The sequence below is a fragment of the Aulonocara sp. 'chitande type north' Nkhata Bay genome, linkage group LG1 (assembly GCF_057382095.1).
Source record: "Aulonocara sp. 'chitande type north' Nkhata Bay isolate Kocher_YH1m ecotype deep benthic linkage group LG1, A_spYH_male_GT1.1, whole genome shotgun sequence".
Classification (NCBI taxonomy): Eukaryota; Metazoa; Chordata; class Actinopteri; order Cichliformes; family Cichlidae; genus Aulonocara; species Aulonocara sp. 'chitande type north' Nkhata Bay.
This window is the reverse complement of record NC_141344.1, coordinates 15,679,989-15,697,960: the sequence shown is the minus strand read 5'-3', so window position 1 is coordinate 15,697,960 and position 17,972 is coordinate 15,679,989. Positions and strand designations below refer to the sequence as shown.

Genomic DNA, 17,972 nt, shown 5'->3' with positions numbered 1-17,972 from the left:
TCAGCATCTGTCGCTCTACAGCCAGATGCTCTGTGGACTGAGAGGACAATAATCTACGCTTTCCAGAAAAAAAACCCAAAACCTAATCTTCAAGGAGGGAGGAGCTGTGTTGTAAATCTACCCACTTTCATTTCCAATCACCCACTCGAGAGTTATGACCTTTGGGCTTGTGAAGGCATTTTGATGTCACCCAGAACTTGGCCTACAGGCTCTGGGCACCTTTCCCAAATGCACCTGGAGCTAAAATGACGGCAGCATATCCCTTTTTATTTATTCATTTATTTATTCGTTTTTTGTTTTAAGTCTGTAGCTTTTTGCTGCAGATTATTGTTCAGAATTCCTGAGCTTTTTTTTTTTTTTTTATCTTTTAAGCGTTTCAACAGATTACAGGACAAGTCAAATGATAAGATATATTTTTTAGACTGAATTACATGAAAATGTCTCAGTGCTTCATTACAGTTAATTTATATACATTAGTTGACCAAAGACAAAAAGTGATGTTCCCTGAATGGGTCAGCATACCAAAACCCAAAATGTAAGATGTTTACTTTCATAGAAGAGCACAAAAATGATCAAATGTTTACGTGTGAGAACCTGTAACACACAGTTTCTGTGTTCTAATATGTCTTTGTACTGTTTTTCTACAATCTTTGAAAGTTTTATAAGGGCAACATCTGCTAACTGTGGGTTTGAAGAAATGTGCTACATTTTAAACTCTCAGCATTGCAAGGGTTTAGTTTAGGTCTATGTTTATGACCTGTAACTGAAGGTGTCGATATGAGTGCCTCCAGACAAACATCACAGATAATAATACTACATCACTGACACTGTCAGCTACATCAATGACACAAAATCAAGCTAAATATCACAATAGTCCAATCAGCCTGTAATTTTCACATTAGTTTTACAAATCAGTGTATAAATTAGAGCATTACGCAATTTAACTTTATTGTTATTATTGTGCCTTAACCTGAAGTAAGCCATGAGACCAGGTGTAAACAATATTAACTTGTGCAGCGGTGAAACAGAGACTGCGCTGAAGCAGCACATTCACCCACCTACTCACTCTTTCAGGCTTTAGCTATCTCTTTCTCACACTTGCTGTTTCTAATGGTCAATGTAACCATAAAAATCATTATAAGAAAACTTGACGTATTATCAAATCTGGCTCATACTAATATCATCCAGTTACTGTGGCTCATTCTGACAGTGAATGAATGAGTCTGTGAGCAGCATTGAGTGGACCATTTCTACTTTTCCATAATTTCTCTCACATATATACTGTTACTGTTGTGAACTGAGCGGGCAATAATAAACCCAGTAGTAGTACCTAAACATGATAGTAAAATTAGATAGGTAGATAAAAACACAGTAACCAGTCCAGTCCCCATTTTAGCACTCAGTGTTTTTGACCTGTGCCTCTTGGATAATTTCAGCTTCCTCATTCTTCTGCGCTGACTCTCCCTTCTCTGCTTCCATGTCTTTCCCCTTGAGTTGCTCCCCTCCTTTTGCCTCCCCCTCTCCCCTCCTCTCCTGACCACAGCTTGACTCAGGAGAAACAGAGGCAGATGTTCCAGGAGCACACAACTGCGCCCCCACCCCTACACCTCCCATTTGTACTGGATAAGCAGTTAACCCCCGGAAAGAATTGACCATACAAGCACGCACACACTCGTACAAAGAACACCGCTGGCAAAATCTATACAGGCTCAACAGTTGTCCAACTGAATGAACAACACACACACACTCATACACAGTGCTGTCCAGATCCCCTCAGGGTCTCTGATAGTCACCACTCTAGGGTCACGCCTGATGTCAGTGTTCAGGGCTCATGGTCTCTGTGGGCAGCTGGCCTGGCTAATCCTGCTGCTGCTGGAGGGTGCTTCTCAAACTAAAGGCAAACCCCTCCTCTGAGGGAGGTTTTTTTTTTTTTTGGTGGGGGGTGTTCACTTTGTTCAAAGTGCAAGCAGGGGTTGTTTGTTTGTTTGTTTGGTTGCTCTTTATAAATCAAACATTACATCAAACATAACAAACAGCAAATAGCAGGATATTGTAGGCTTTGTCCCATTTCTGGAGTAGATTTATTTGTAACTCACGTTTTGTGGTCACCCATAAGATTGTAAACATTTTTATTGTAAAACGATGCAAGAAAATGCAACAAAAAAAAGACAAATTAAATTCCACTCGGTGTAATGAAAGAGATATCGTTTGAAAAAATCTGAATATTTCATATCAATATTTCATGAAAAATATTTTTGTGTTACTGAAATGTTTTTATATAAGATTCCCTAAAATTATGAGAATGTCTTCAAATGTCTTATTTAAAGCAACCAACAATCCAATTATTACAATAATAATAGTAATAATAATAATTTGGAGTGAATAGAGCTTCACATATCTACATAGCGGCACATGTTCTGACACACAGACACACCCACAGACACTGGTATTTTTTCTTTACTTTCACATTTCTGTCAGTGCTTTGTCACATTGTACGATAACCATTATGTTACAAAATATAAGCTAAAAAATAAAACGTTTTCCAAGTAATCTTTGGAAATGTGTGAAACTGGTAACAATTGCTTTATTTTCTGTTTACTAATTCATTTACTTTTCCTGTTACTTAAACACAAGCTCTGGAGCAGGCAGTATTTTTATGTGATGTATATTCTATAGAAGGGCACATTTTGACGTTTGAACCGGTTCAAATGATAAATGTATATGCAGATTACACAGAGTGTCGCAATGAGGCTGACAGATGGTGTAAGTCGGTATATTCCTGGCCCAGGTGAGGTGAGCCTCCTGATCACAATGCTGCTGTTAATGAGATAATCTATCTATCTCTCCTACAGCAGTCCCAGCATGTGTGCGTTAATGTTTACGGTCGGTGTGATGGTGATGATGTGGAGGTTCCCACGACGGCCATCCATCCATCCATTTCTTGGCACACACACGCACACACACACGCACAGGCCATATGGCCACCTCATACCCGTTGCATGCCTCCACTGTGATTTGGCATCCAGTAGGCCTTGATCCACCTACGGAGGCCACCTACTCTCACCCAAGAGAGATGAGAGAAATGAAGGAGTGAGAGGTGGAATGGTGGCGGAGAGATGGAGTAGATGAGTGAACGTAAACGGAGAAATTAAGAGACTACGCAGAGACAGAGATGAAGGAAGCCATTTGGTACTTGGTTGGTGTTGTGGTGTTTGGTGAGCAGATGGCCGGGCTCGAGGAGGGGCGTGCCTTGTCCTCGCGACCCTTCACAAATCACACGGTTCTCCCCCGAGGGGCTCGCGACTCGCCGTTCAATAGGAATCAATGGGAATTACTTCGCAAGAGAAAGGGATGAATGGGCGGCGGGGCGCGAGACCTCTTCCTTTGTTGTTCCACTATGTGTCACGGAGCTCCTGCTCGCGCGCGCGTACACAAACACACACACATACACGCACACACACAGACAACAGGAAAGCACTTCAGTTAAACAATCGACCTCCAGTTAAACTATTTTTTAACCCCACACGTACACGCGTGCACGCACGGTCACGCACACACAAAGGGGGATCAGAAGAGGGAGGAGTTTCTACTTTCTGCTGTTTCCTTAAGACACAATTAGAGAAGCTCTCGGCATAAATTACGTTTTAGGGTAAAATGTTGTCTTGATGCTGGTGAACGATGGAGGGGGGGTCACTTTCCATGTAACCATGCCTTTCAGTCACGCTTTGCTGGCGTAATCGGAAAATGTGTGCCATGTCATGGTGATGAATGACTGATGGTATATTGGCCTGATACACAGAGGGAAAGAGAGCACCAGGGACCTCTGAAAGTCGGGATGAGTGTAAATAAAAGGCCTAGAGAAGGGGGGATTTTACGCCACGCCACATAGACGCATCACAGGCTATTAAAGGGGGTTGAAATCAACTGGCTAAATGAAATGAGCAGCTCTGAGCAGCGTCCTACAGCTAAACACACATACGGGTATGTGGAAAGATGGTGGCAGGCAGGGATAATAGCGTTAAAGCTTAAGGTTAAAGGCCTTTCAATCATTTTCAAGGGGTGTAAAGAGCATATCGCGGACACGCAACCACATCAGACATGTATACACTGACCCGGAGGGGAGAACCAAGCAGGGTCATCAAACTTGTGCATGGTGGCACTGCGGCGCTCCCGCAGCAGCCCGTCAGCGCCTTGCGCGCCTGACATGACAGGCCGAAAGTTGTGCATATGTTATCTGTGGAGTGTGAATGAAGGCCTTGTTTGTGTACCGCGGCAAACCAAAGCAGTAATGATATGCAGACGGAGTAGCTTCCATTAGAGTTTTTAATTAAGTCCCCCCCCCCCCCCCTTAAAAATCTCCCTGTCTGTAAACATTAGAAGAGGACACAGTTCTTCATTGAGTCTGACTGCTGCTCAAACCTCATTTAAAGGTTTTCATTTTTTTTTGAAAATGTGGTGTTACATAAAACGGGCGGAACCTAAAGTGAATGAACTGAAATGTCCAAAAATAAATAGATAAGTAAAAGTCGGTATTTAGTCTGCCAAACATATCTCTCATATGTAACACCATGTACGGTACAGTAGAAGCTGCAATCAGTTTTTAGCCAAATGATTTTTACATAAACTTCTTTTATCTAAGTAAAAAGTATCAATGACATTAAAATGTCTTTTTCAACAGACTTCTGGCAAAGAGGGCAGCATAATTTTCAACAAACACAACATAACAGTTCAATAAGGGCTGGGCTGATAATAATATAGGTACATTAAATAGAGTAAAAATTGTGAAACATGTAATTTCTTTATTTTATGTATAATTCCTTCGTAAATCCTGATGACTGTGGTCTATGTATCAATGTAAGTAAACATATTGGATATAAAATCACATCGGAAATCGTCTTTTTACACAACAGCTATCTTTGGAGCCTTTCATTTCTATCTATATTGAAAAACAATTGCTTAATTACTGCTTTCCTGCAGGGTTGCTAATTTTGTTTTAGATATATATGTAATCCCGTGAGACATTAATGACTTGGTAAAGAATCTCAGCACAGTTGGGAATGCCAGAGATAAGCTCAGAATAAATCACGCCAACAAGTGCGCATTCTTGCCCACATTTCTCTGCGGATATACACACATATGCAAATTAGACAGTGGACCCTGCGCGAGTTGTGTTGCCAACCTGGTGTATAGCGAGCACACTCTCTGACTTACACTGTAGCGTGAATAGGGTGATGGTCTGCAGCATCTAATATAATCTGACTGTATTTCGTTAATATGATGTTTTATTATAAAACACATTGTAAGATTATTGTTTATGCACCCGGCCATGTTTTCCCCTTCGTTCTCTCTCTCCCTCTCTCTCTCTGGTGCTGTATTATTGTGGGAGAGCAGGTGCTGCCGTCCCAATTACCATACAGCTGAAAGCACAAAGAGAAAAAAAACTTTACTCCTAGTATGACTCCCCCCTCCCCCCCGCCTCATATTCCCCCTCCTTTCCCCCATAAAGTCCCTTAATGACAGCCACGCGAGTGACACACCACCAAGTTTTGGTTTTTTTTTTGTTTTTTTTTTTACTGTCTCTATCAAACTGCAAGTAAGGGAAATACACAGGCATGCCTACAAATACAGTTGGTGTGATCGCCTGAGGCCACTGAGCGCACTCTCGGAGATTTTTTTTATATTCTCGAGCACCTAAAACTGGTCATTATCCACTCAAAATGGTTCAAAATCTATTAACGATTAGAGGAAATCGATTGTATTCATTGAAAAATCGTAATGAGTTAAAATGAAGCTCTTTCTCGGTATCACAGCTCTAATATTCAATGCTGTTTTGAAGAAGAGACTCGTCAGTCACATTTTTATCAAGACGTGGGTATTAAAATAACAGCACACTTGGTGCAGCCTACATTAGGAAAACAGCAGCAATGTTTTTATAATGAGGGCGCAAGTGGGGAGAAAGGCTGTAGGTCTCTAAGCCAAGAAATAAAGATAAAATAATAAGAATAGAGCGACTTGTTTTGGGGGTGTGGCATTGTGAAAACCACGGCAGGGGTAACACCATAGGAATGCAGCGGAGCAGATGGTCGTTGTAACGCAGTTGGGACGGCTGGCTGGCCGGCTGGCCATCCAAGGAACGAGCCAGGCCAAACCTTTACCATAGCCCCTCAAATATAAGAAGTCATGGTGCGTCTGGCTGCACCATGTGTATAAATCGCTTGATGGAGGATTTTGTCCAGAGGTAAAATAATTTGTCGGAATGTAAATGGGCCCAGTGCGTCCTAGAAGAGGGAGGCATCGGGGGAAGCATGGGGTTGTTGCACATTTAACAGCTCACTAGCCATTTGGTCCATCCCTTTGAGAAAAAGAGAGGAGGGGGGCGGGTTTAGAAAAGTTGTGTGCACCCCCTACCTCCCCCTTCCCTTTCTTTGTGATGGCCCTGGGCGGACTTGTGGTGGTGGTGGAGGGAGGGGAAGAAGAGGAGCAGAGGGGCTCATTTGCATCTTATTACCCTTCGCCTGCTGGCCCCGTATAAAACCCTGCACGGGGCAGTAGACCCATCAGACACACGCACTGCCACACCAAGGAAAACGGAGAGGACCGCAGATTTGTTTTCTGTGTTTATGATCAGCATATCATGATCAATCAAGTGGAAAAACAAACAAGCCCATCAAGAGTTGCTTCTTCACCGACTGATTGGAATTAACTCTTTCCATCAGGGATTTCATTCACGTTTCTTCGAGTGGATCAGTCTGCTGGGGATTACTTTGCACTGCAACAGCCTTTCTGTCACAAACTTTCGCAGTGTATTGGAAAATATAGAGGCGGAAGACAGACGCACCAAAAGGAAAAGTTTCACTACAACTTCCTCTTCCCACCCCCACTGCGCGTCAAAGACTCACCTTGACTGCGAGACACTGGGAAGGTTTTACAGGACTTTCTCCATGAGTGTTTGAGCCGGGCTGCACGGACTTGTGGAGCTTTCACTGGTTTTGAGGGGCTGTCAACACAATGGGACGCCTGTGTCTGCTCCTGGCTGTCAGTCTCACCGTACTCACCTGCCAGGTAGGTCCGATGAAAGCAAGCTTTAACATTAAAGGGTATTGAAATACCCTCTGCACATATTTTTGAATACAAACAGCTTAAGATTGATTCTCACGGGTCCTGCCTTAAATACTCTCGATTGATTGATTACGCGCGCGTGTGTGTTATAGGTTCTGTGCTCGGGCGTGTTTGAGCTGAAGTTGCAGGAGTTCCTCAACAAGAAGGGGATAACTGGGAATGCCAACTGCTGCCCCACTCACCTGCAGGGCCAGCAGCAGTGTGAGTGCAAGACTTTCTTTCGGGTCTGTCTGAAGCATTATCAGGCCAACGTCTCCCCAGAGCCTCCCTGCACGTATGGGGGGACTGTGACTCCCGTCCTCGGCTCCAACTCCTTCCAGGTCCCGGAGACCAACGCGGACAGCTTCACCAACCCGATCCGCTTTTCCTTCGGTTTCACATGGCCAGTAAGTAAAAGCAGGACATATAATCGGTAATATTATTAATAATATTGTGGAAATAATGATAAGCTGCAGTCTAGAGCTCAGTTTTGTGCATTTACTGTTTTTGTTTGTTTGTTTGTTTTTTCGGGCCCAATGCGTCAATTTTCACTGTTGGTAATTATACAGTTACCCCCACCCCCGAAAAAAAAAAACTTGAAGTCGTAGTTTTGAGGTATTCTCTGTCCGATAAACTTTGAGTAATGAAGGGCCTTGACAGACTGAGATGTATTAGCTTTGAAGAGTGCAGAACGCAACAGATGCTCTCAAACTCCACACTTGTGAGGGTCTTTGTCAGCAGTGTGTGAGAGGGGCTATTGTAGTATTTCTGTGCTCTTTGGTTGGATAAAACGGGAAGGGGAGGGTGTGTGTGTGTGTGTGTGTGTGTGTGTGTGTGTGTGTGTGTGTGTGTGTGTGTGTGTGTGTGTGTGTGTGTGTGTGTGTGTGTGTGTGTGTGTGTACCAAACGTCTCTCTCCTCCGACCAGCCGTGGTGGGAAATTTAACATCCTCTGAGTTGGCACATCATTGGCAGCACAGCGTGAAATTCCGCCTCGTTTGGTTTTACAGCGGTGTCAGAGTGTGATATGGGCAGAGGTGTGAAAAGGGGAGCAGGTACCGGGCCTTATTAGGCACCTAATCAACACGAGAATTAGGCTGTGAAGTTTATTGGGAGGCCTGCTAATGGCCCGCCTGCTCTGAAGGGAGGGAGGCCTGTAGGCTAAGCAGCTGTTGATTCTCTCTCTGTCTCTCCTCAGGGGACGTTTTCACTGATCATTGAAGCTCTCCACACCGACTCCCTGGACGACCTGACAACAGGTGGGTGACAGCAAGAAAGGGCAGTAGTGTATCTCAAAGACAGAGCAGAAGGCAAATAGGTTTTCCTGGTTTTCTTTCAAATGTCAGGTCATCTTTTTTTCTTTTCAGCCATTTTTATAAGAATTAAGATCCAACTTTTTGAGGCACACACCTTCCCTTGAAAAGTAAATAAGGGTTAACCATTTCTAAACATCTGCTGATTGTAGTGTGGGGAATCAGCTAATACTACATCTCAGTGAGGCAAACGTCCAGTGTGTTTTTGATTACATAGCCATGTTCTTGCATAAAATTTGTGTTTTTGCATATAATGGCACAATTTCCTGTGTGGGTTCACTTGTCTCTTGATAATAGGCATTCTCAGATTTGTTTCTGTGGTGAGATTTACTGTTGTCATCTTTAAGCCATCATCTTATCATTGCACTGAGGTTTTATGGTGTAATCTGTCTCTATTTGGAAAAAACAGTTCACAAAAAAAGCATTGTTGCAAGCCAGACAGCAGATTTCACCCCTTGGCCTTTTATTTTTCACTGCATGACAGACTCATTTTCAAAAACATGTGTGGCTGTCATTCTGCAGGAGCGTAAGCACACATGCTTCCGCAAGACCTGAAATCTTTAGTAAACAAAGGAATATAACTGACAGCTTCATGTGAATGAAAGGGTCCTACCCTGTCCTACGCTCTGCAGAAAAGCCATGCTTCACAACAACATGTGACTCACAACAAGCTGTGTGATTTACTTTTTCAGACAACCCAGAGCGTCTGATCAGCAGGATCGCCACTCAGCGTCACCTCAGTGTGGGAGAAGAGTGGTTCAGTGATGTGCAGACAGCTGGCAAGACTGAGCTGCGATACTCTTACCGCTTCCTGTGTGATGAGTACTACTACGGCGAAGGCTGCTCTGTTTTCTGCCGCCCGCGAGATGATGCTTTTGGACACTTCACTTGCGGCGAGCGTGGAGAGATTATATGCAACTCTGGCTGGAAGGGACAATACTGCACTGAACGTGAGTGGTTTTGGTTTTAATCAAACAATGTCAGTAGGTCTGTATGGAGCAATGTGAGGAATATCCATAACTGAGAGATATAGTTGGCAAGCACAAACACCTTCAGGTTAGTGGTAATGCAGTAGTTAAAATTTCAGTCCAATGGCAGCTGCTTAGATAAGCTGAAGGAGTGGCACAATCATTAGCAGCAAGCGGTGATGTTTACACAAAGTGCCTGATTCCAAAATACTGCCTCACAAGTGAGACGTGTTAACACTAGTTCCGGCTTAGTCTGGAATTACTGCCATCTTAAAAAAAACAGTTCTTTAACTTTTAAAATGAAAAACACATAAGCTTTAAGGGGTTTTAAGTTTCTACAGTTTATAAACTACTTTTCAAAGTTAATTTTCCCAACAGTCATTTGCCTCTCTGTATTGTTTGGGGACTTTTTTTTTCACCTCATAATGCGGGGCCCGTGTGCAACAGGCGTCAGTTAGTTATCCCATAGCACCAGAGGCCTCCATTCTAATGAGCCGCAGTGGCTCCTCAGTAATTCACACGCCGCGTGCCTTCCATTAGACCACTGGGGCCTCCTCGCCCAAAACCTCCTCCCCGATTGGCCAAGTGGGGGTCCTGTATTGTTGTGGTTCAGGCTGTTGATTGGCCGAGCACGGTTGTGTATTGTTGTGGAGGGGGCAGCTGCTCGGTGAGAGGAGACAATGGAGCAGCTGTCTGGTGGTTAGTTCCACACAGACCAGCTGGCCCTTGGGGGAGGAGGAGGAGGGGGGGGGGGGAGTGAGGAGAGACAGGATGAGCAGAAGAAGGGAAAGGATAGGAGAGGAAGATGAGAGGAGGGGATAGGTGGATGGGAGAGTAAACGAGGGAAAAGGAGGATCAGAAAGAAGAGGGAGGGATATGGAAAGAGAGGGGCTGAGGGTGAGAAAAAGGACTTCTGACCCACAGTCAAGGGGAGAAAGGAGGCTTTGTGTGGGAGGCTTTTGTATGGGAGAACAACCATGTTAAAAGAGAGGGCTTGTTGGCTGCATCCCCCTCGTTTGGTGACCAAAACTGACGTAGCTCCTTGTGTGGGTATTAAGGCCAAAACGGTAGCATTTTCAACAACTTTTGAAGCAATGAAGAAACCAGCAAATGTCAGCCTGTTCACAAGAGTGACCCAGTGACACCAATTACCCTCCAAATTTTACTCTTTTGCATTATAAGTGCTAAGAAGACCTCCAGAAGACATTTAACCATAAAGACTGGTGGATTAAGCCTCTTAATAATAGAGAATAAAAATACTCTAGAAACATGCCTGAGCAGGTGAACGTATTCGGCAGACAAACATGGCACCAGACAAGATGAATGACTCCACCAAATAGATAAGAAGGCCTGAGGGCCAACCAGATGGACTGTCAGACAAGCTGTCAGTGACTTGAAAAGGAATTAAAGTGATTGGAAGATTGATGGAGTGCAAACACGCCTCATTTCCAGTGGGTTACCTAACCGTGCATGTTTACTCTCTTTAGCAATCTGCCTTCCTGGATGTGATGAGGAACACGGTTTCTGTGATAAACCAGGAGAGTGCAAGTAAGTCCAGAAAAGCATTTTTAAGTTTCCATAAATTAATATGACAGCGTTTCAATATATTTTCTTCTGTTACTATTAGTGTTAAATAACTGTCGTGTTCACAGGTGTCGTGTGGGCTTTAGTGGGCGTTACTGTGATGACTGCATCCGTTACCCTGGCTGCCTCCATGGCACCTGCCAACAGCCTTGGCAGTGTAACTGCCAGGAGGGCTGGGGTGGGCTTTTCTGCAACCAGGGTGAGTTTACTGACACATTTACTACATGCTTGATTCCCGCTTGGACCCTCTTTGCTTTAGGTTTAAAGTATATTTTTTGTAACGGTTTGTTATTGTTCGTGTTTCCAGATCTGAACTACTGTACACACCACAAACCCTGTCTTAACGGAGCCACCTGCACTAACACTGGCCAGGGCAGCTACACTTGTTCCTGCCTACCTGGATACACAGGCGCCAGCTGTGAGATCCAAGTCAGTGAATGTTCCGGAAGTCCATGTCGCAACGGAGGCAGCTGCACTGTGAGTATCACAGGAGAGGAAGACAGAAAGAGAGATGATGTGGAAACAAGAAACCTGTGTGTGACTGTTTACATTCTTTCCAATATAGGACAATGACAATGGATACAAGTGCACATGCCCACCTGGTTTTTATGGTAACAACTGTGAGTTAAGCGCCAACACCTGTGCAGACGGGCCTTGCTTCAACAGCGGACATTGTGTCGACAATCCGGAAGGTGGCTACTTCTGTCAGTGCCCGACAGGATATGCTGGCTTCAACTGCGAGAAGAAAATTGACCACTGCTCGTCCAACCCCTGTTTAAATGGTACATTTACTGATTTTAACTTCACCTAAACCTACAATTGAACCCAGGGTTAAAACATCCAGAGACTAATCACTGGTCTTTCTCTTAATCCCTCTCCCCTCTGCAGGTGCAGAATGTGTGGATCTGGTGAACTCCTACCTCTGTCAGTGTTCTGAAGGGTTTTCAGGTCCTAACTGTGAGGAAAGCGGGAGTAGCGTCTCTGGATATTGTCTCTCCTTCCCTTGTCAGAATGGTGGGACATGCCAGGAAACAGGAAGTGGCTACACCTGTAGTTGCCCCCCAGGTATGACAACTTTTGACAAATTTGTTGATGTTTACATGAATTTTTATGCAGCTTAGTGTCATTTTCTCAGATTCTTAAACCATACCATTTTCACAGGCTATACTGGCAAAAACTGCAGCTCCCCTGTCTCCCGATGCAAACACAACCCCTGCCACAATGGAGCCACCTGTCATGAGCGAGGCAGCCGCTATATGTGTGCCTGTGTGCCCGGCTATGGCGGTCACAACTGTCAGTTCCTCTTACCAGAGATTGTGGATCGACCCGATCGAATATACTCTGGAAGTGAAACTCCTGATGATGAGGAGGATGACAATGGAGGATTCCCTTGGGCGGCCGTGTGTGCCGGCGTCTTCCTGGTTCTTGTGATCTTGATCGGATGCTCTGTGCTGGTGGTCTACATTCGGGTAAAACTGCAGGAGCGGCACAGTCATCACAGTGACAGTGTCCACAGTGACAGCCACGAGACCATGAACAACTTGACAACCACCAACAACTGTCTCCGCAGCGACAAGGAACTGGGAGTTCTGATGACAACATCAGTTAAAAACACCAACAAGAAGGCAGATTATCATTCGGATCTCACTGGATCTCTTGGAGGTCTGAGTGGAATCGGTGGGCTCAACGGAACAGAGAAGAATGGCTTTAAATCTCGGTACCCTAGCGTGGAGTACAACCTGGTCCATGAGCTTCAACCTGAGGAGTTGCCACCATGTAAAGAGGAGGGTCACCAAGAGCCAGAGGCCAAATGTGAAATGCTGGATGAGTCAGATACAGAGGAAAGATACAGGAAGAGGAAAAACAGGTACACAACCAATCAAAATACATTCTTAACGGTTGGAATTATTTCATGCAGATGTCCCCTTAATCACTGTGAAAGCATTTGTTGCATGAAGAACAGCATTTCAGAATTTCTCTGTCCTCTTTTATCCCACAGTGATGCATCAGAAAAGAACCCTGTGGCCGAGTCACCGAGCTGCAGTGAAGCAAAATATCACTCATCCACCGATTTGAACTGTCACGCAGCGAGCGATCTTAAATATCAGTCGACCAGCGACGTTAAATTCCAGTCAACCAGTGATGTTGAATACAACGATCCCAGTGACAGCAGGTACCAGTGCACCAGTGACACCAAATACCAGTCTGTTTACGTCATATCAGACCAGAAAGATGAATGCATCATTGCCACAGAGGTGAGTACGCAAAAATAGACCCAAACGCCCATAACACACACAAAAACTGCAGTTCCAAAGACTGACTTTGTCCCTTCTGTATTACAGGTATGATACCAGTGAAAACCAGGTGGTGGTCCACATACACCAGCCCTGAGCAGTAGAGCTCAGCTTGTCTCCAGGAGGTTTTACTCCTGCTGTTTGCTGCTGTTCCCTCGGATTTACCAGAGGACTTTGAGCCAAGGTGCTGATGAGCCCACTTGGCAAGGACTTAGTACTATGGTAGTACTACGGTAGTACTACGGGTGAATTCTGGATATTTCTTGGATGGATGTAGGTCTAATGTTGACTCAACACTACGGACGGAGTACCAGGAGGCAATGCGAGCGCTTGTACAGACTTTGTACAGAAACAGCGCTGGCTGAGTACTTGTCTAGTCCAGTGAAGACTGTTGGCAAACTGATGAAGACGTCTTCTGCAGTTCAAGATGATTTACTGCTTGTAACAGGATGAACTCCAATCAGTGGAATATGGACTTGTATGTCAACAGTTGATATTGTAGTACCATGGGGTACTGATTGAATGAACAGTGAAGTACCTTTGGAGTACAGAGAATTTTTAAAGTACTGTTGTAGTACTGTTATGTGCTGTGTTTTACAATGCAGTGTAAAATCTGTCATGGATAATGAGTAGTTCGAGTTCTGTGCAGTGCTGCAGAGCAGAGAGCAGAGTTGTAGAAACATTAAACTGCTACAATCTATTCATTAAATATAAATCACAGTCTGAGCTTTCTTGACACAAATAAAACTGTGGGACTACTTCTGTAGCAGCTCAACAGCTTTTCCTCTGCAGCACTGACAGAAACAATGCTGAGCTGGTTCTCAGCACAAACTAAAGAACTAAAGACTCCAGTAGTGACTGCAGATCGATCCAACATGGATTCTGTTGGGCCATACTGGCCTCTGACCCCTGAAAGTTGTGACACACAGGGAAATGTTTTGGGCAGAGCAACTTAGGAAACACTTTTGGCATTAGAGGACGAACCAAGAAGAAAAAATCCAGATGAAAGAACTCAAAACAAACATATTTAAAGTTTAGTTATCAGTTCGTGTATGATTTCTGTTTGAATTTGCTGCACATCCCTTTCCAGAACATTTCCAGAATTTTGTGAAATTGCATCAGCAGCTCAAATTGACAGTTTGGTCTTTTTCTTCCTGACCTCTAGTGATGCTGTTGATTTTTCCAAGTAGGCTGAACTTTAAAGGACTCGTCTCAACTGCCAAGACCTCATTGCACTATAGACGTGAGCGTGCATGTGTGTGAGACAGCACGAGTGTGTGGTTGTATGTGTGTTTGTGTGTGCATGTAGGAGAGTTCACGCCTGTGTCATTGAATGCACTGCTCACTTCCACTCCCTTCACTCTTCCACTGTTAGCCAGTTCAAGGACACCATCACCCTGCCTGCCATTGGTTGAGATCATTTGTTTTTATTTTATTTGTTATCTAAAGAAAGCTGTATTCTTTTAATTTAATTATGTAATTATTTGTGCTCCATTTCATTGTGTTTTTTTTTTTAATTAATCCTGTTATAATTTAAGTTGGATTTTTTTTTTTTTTTTTAATCTGGCAGATAATGTATGTAAGTATGTATGCATGTATGTGTTAGGCACTTGAGACCACTGTGACTGTGTTGTATTTAAGAGAAAATCTGATGTACAGAGCCTGTCATTTTTAATACTGGAAAAAAGGCGCAATATTTTTCCAAAATAAAAAAAAAAAAAGGAATGAAATATGGCACATCTGGTGTTGAATGCTTGTTTTTCCCTTTCTGCTTAACAAGGGATTATGAGAAGTATGCAACATGCTCTTAAAAGCTGTGTAAATTAGCAAAGCATGAATACTCGCCCGTTCTTACATTTGTAGGTTATTTTAAAAAAAGTAATCTGGAAAATTGAAGCTGAGGGATTTGATGTCACTTAGTGATACTATAAGTGTTTTGCGTGTGTGTGTGTGTGTGTGAGAGACAGAGAGAGAGAGAGAGAGAGTGTGTATGTGTGTGTTTGTCTGACACAGCAGAAGACTGTCTCCTTGTGGAACCACTAAATGAGACAAAGACACACCCCATAATCATAGAACGCTTAGCTAGCCTCCTCTGAGGCCAGACCCATCTCCTTGTGTGTATTGTAATATGTGCGTGTGTGTGTGTGTGTGTGTGTGTGTGTGTGTGTGCATGAATGAAAGAGAGAGGGATTGCATATGTGCATGTGTGTATTTACTTTAGTCTGCATCTTTCTGTGTTTCTGAATTAATGTTTTTTTTTCTATGCTCCTCAGAGTCCAGGACTATTGGTGTGTGTGTGTGTGTGTGTGTGTGTGTGTGTGATCTTGTTTTAAGCACAGGGGTATTTATAGCTGAAGAGAGAAACCACCAGTCTGGATTTAGTCCCAGTTGCCCCTGCCTGCACTACTCCGTGTGTGTTTAAGTGTGTGTGTGTCATTCAGCGACCACTGGGAGCACAGAAGTAGTCATCAAAGAAACTCATCTGGTTTGCAGTCTTATATAAACACACACACCACATACACAGGACGGTGAAATTGGATGACAGATGATCAGAAATTTACTGCAATTACAGAGGACACACTGCATTAAGTGTCGACATGGAGCACAATAACACACACAAACACACACTCCAGGAGAGGTCATGGACTGGCTGACTGAAGTAAGATTTGAATGATGGAGTAGAAAGAAAGTTCACAATTCCTTTCCAATATTGACACAGAGCCACATTAAGGGATGAATCTTTCACACCCTAACTGATGGTACAGAGCAGCAGATCACACCACTGACCTGCCCACAGGCTGCAGACACAGCGACGGTTGCCCTTCCAAAGACTGCAACTGTGGCTACTCAAAAAGTATTTGCTTGTATTACACAAGCGGCAGGCAGTTGTTAGCACATACCATGCTAAGCTTTTTAACTTAACTTTTTTTCTGTGCCACAATAGCTTTTCGCTGAGTTGGAAAATCACAGGAGACAGGCTTAAAGCTGGTCCTTTGTTGTTGTCAGGCTGTCCTCCAGCCCCTGAACAGTCGCACACACTCGCGTCCTCCCTCTCGGCATCTCTCTGGTGTCAATAGTCAGACAAAGCCCCGGTGACTGGCTGCCATTTGCTGTCCTGCTGCACATAAAGAACAGCAACTCTTTGAACTTCTGAAAGGGGGAAATCGAAACTTCTTCATGGTCAAATCTATAGAGAAACGTTTATCCAGTCAGTCCACACTTCACATGAGCTCATTCCTTTTTCTTATCGTTCACCTAAATCCTGAACATTTTCTTTTTTTAGTTCTTAAAGAAGTCCAAGATGTACCATCACTCATATTCTAAATAACACAACAGAAAAATGTGAACACAAATCTATACATCTGTGTGCGTGTGTAGGATGATATATTGTCTGGTTCAGCCTCCCCCCCCCCCACACACACCACACCCCACACACACCTCTCTCTTCTAATACAATTTTTATTCTGACAGGGAGTAGGCAGGACCGTAGCTAATCCACAGAACAGGCTGTTTAAGTGTGTCTCAGCTATAATCTGATTAATCTGTCCATTCATACACTCCTCTCCTCTCACAGATCTGTTTGAATGTATAAGTGTGTGTGTGTGTGTGTGTGTGTGTGTGTGTGTGTGTGTGTGTGTGTGTGTGTGTGTGTGTGTGTGTGTGTGTGTGTGTGTGTGTGTGTAAACATCTTGGCTGGTGTGTGCATGTGTTGGATAGATGGATGGACAGAAAGAGATTTTTGGGAATAAAAAAAGCTGCTGACCCTTCTTTTATCCATGTAATGGTCACCTGTCACACATTGGGGTGACTGCATCCCAAGAAGACCAAACATGGGACAAAGAGTGTGTTTGGGAAGGACAAATTTATTTTATCTATCAAGCGGCACATCTCTTTATAAGACTGGCAAAAATGGATGAAAATCATTGGTTTTGGGTTTAGTTTGAGTTGTGAGTTTGTTTAGACTTATTAGCTTATTACTTTGAGGCTTTTTTTATTTTAAATTTTAGTAATGACTCCATGTTTAGTATTGAGTTTTTGGTGTTTTTGTAATCTGGTAGCTCTTATTGTAAAAATGTGTTTATATTTTTGATCTGGTGTATTTGAGTAGCTTCCTTGAGGTCCCAATATACCCTATATGCTCACCGCCATGTCGTCATCAGACACATGTAGCCATTTATACCTGCTGTTAAGGCACAGAAGTCAAAAGGCCAAAAAGCCACAAGTGTTTGTCTCCCATGTTATTCCCAAAAACTCAAGTTTCAAATAGTTACAACATCTGTGTGTCAGTACATCTCTGAGCTTCTGTGCAGTATTATCATTAAAATGGGGGTAAAAACTGGGACCATCCTACATTTCTGTCTTCAATCCAGCTGTGACGGCAAACGCAACACAAGTGACAGGGCAAGCATAAGAACAACCTTAGTGTCTTCTTAAATTTTGTGAAGTCTTCATTTCTGTTAAGGCTCTCTATTTAGATTACTTCCTGTTTTATTTTGAAAGTCATTTGCTTCTCATCTTCAGTTTTACTTTGTCTTCATCTTTTATTAGTTTCACCTGTTTCTTGTTCCCCAGTTATTTCCACTCCCCTTGTTAACCCTCTGTGTGTTTCTGTGTGTATACACAGCCTTGTCTTCCAGTTAAACTTTGTGTCGTACTGTTTACGTGCCTGCCTTCTTCCCTGTGTATTTCTCTGTGCTGTCCAGGTTTTGTTACTTTG

General features: G+C 43.5%; 1 protein-coding gene across 1 annotated transcript; it reads left to right on the top strand.

Annotated features, from left to right (window-relative positions):
• Positions 1 to 6,588: 6,588 nt before the first annotated feature.
• dldh (dihydrolipoamide dehydrogenase) lies at positions 6,589 to 15,019 on the top strand. The gene is made up of 12 exons (XM_086285473.1): positions 6,589 to 7,062; positions 7,212 to 7,505; positions 8,295 to 8,355; positions 9,102 to 9,359; positions 10,865 to 10,925; positions 11,030 to 11,160; positions 11,269 to 11,438; positions 11,527 to 11,743; positions 11,850 to 12,026; positions 12,123 to 12,828; positions 12,961 to 13,216; positions 13,304 to 15,019. Exons 1-12 carry the CDS (start codon positions 7,009 to 7,011, stop codon positions 13,307 to 13,309), a joined length of 2,391 nt encoding a protein of 796 aa, XP_086141599.1. The 5' UTR covers positions 6,589 to 7,008; the 3' UTR covers positions 13,310 to 15,019.
• The last annotated feature ends 2,953 nt before the right edge of the window (positions 15,020 to 17,972 follow it).

Bases quoted from the DNA above. Each gene is read 5' to 3' on its own strand.
- dldh (XM_086285473.1), top strand. From the start codon at position 7,009: ATGGGACGCCTGTGTCTGCTCCTGGCTGTCAGTCTCACCGTACTCACC. The intron at 11,744-11,849 runs GTACATTTACTG...TCCCCTCTGCAG, and splicing joins GTCCAACCCCTGTTTAAATG to GTGCAGAATGTGTGGATCTG. The intron at 12,027-12,122 runs GTATGACAACTT...CCATTTTCACAG, and splicing joins CACCTGTAGTTGCCCCCCAG to GCTATACTGGCAAAAACTGC.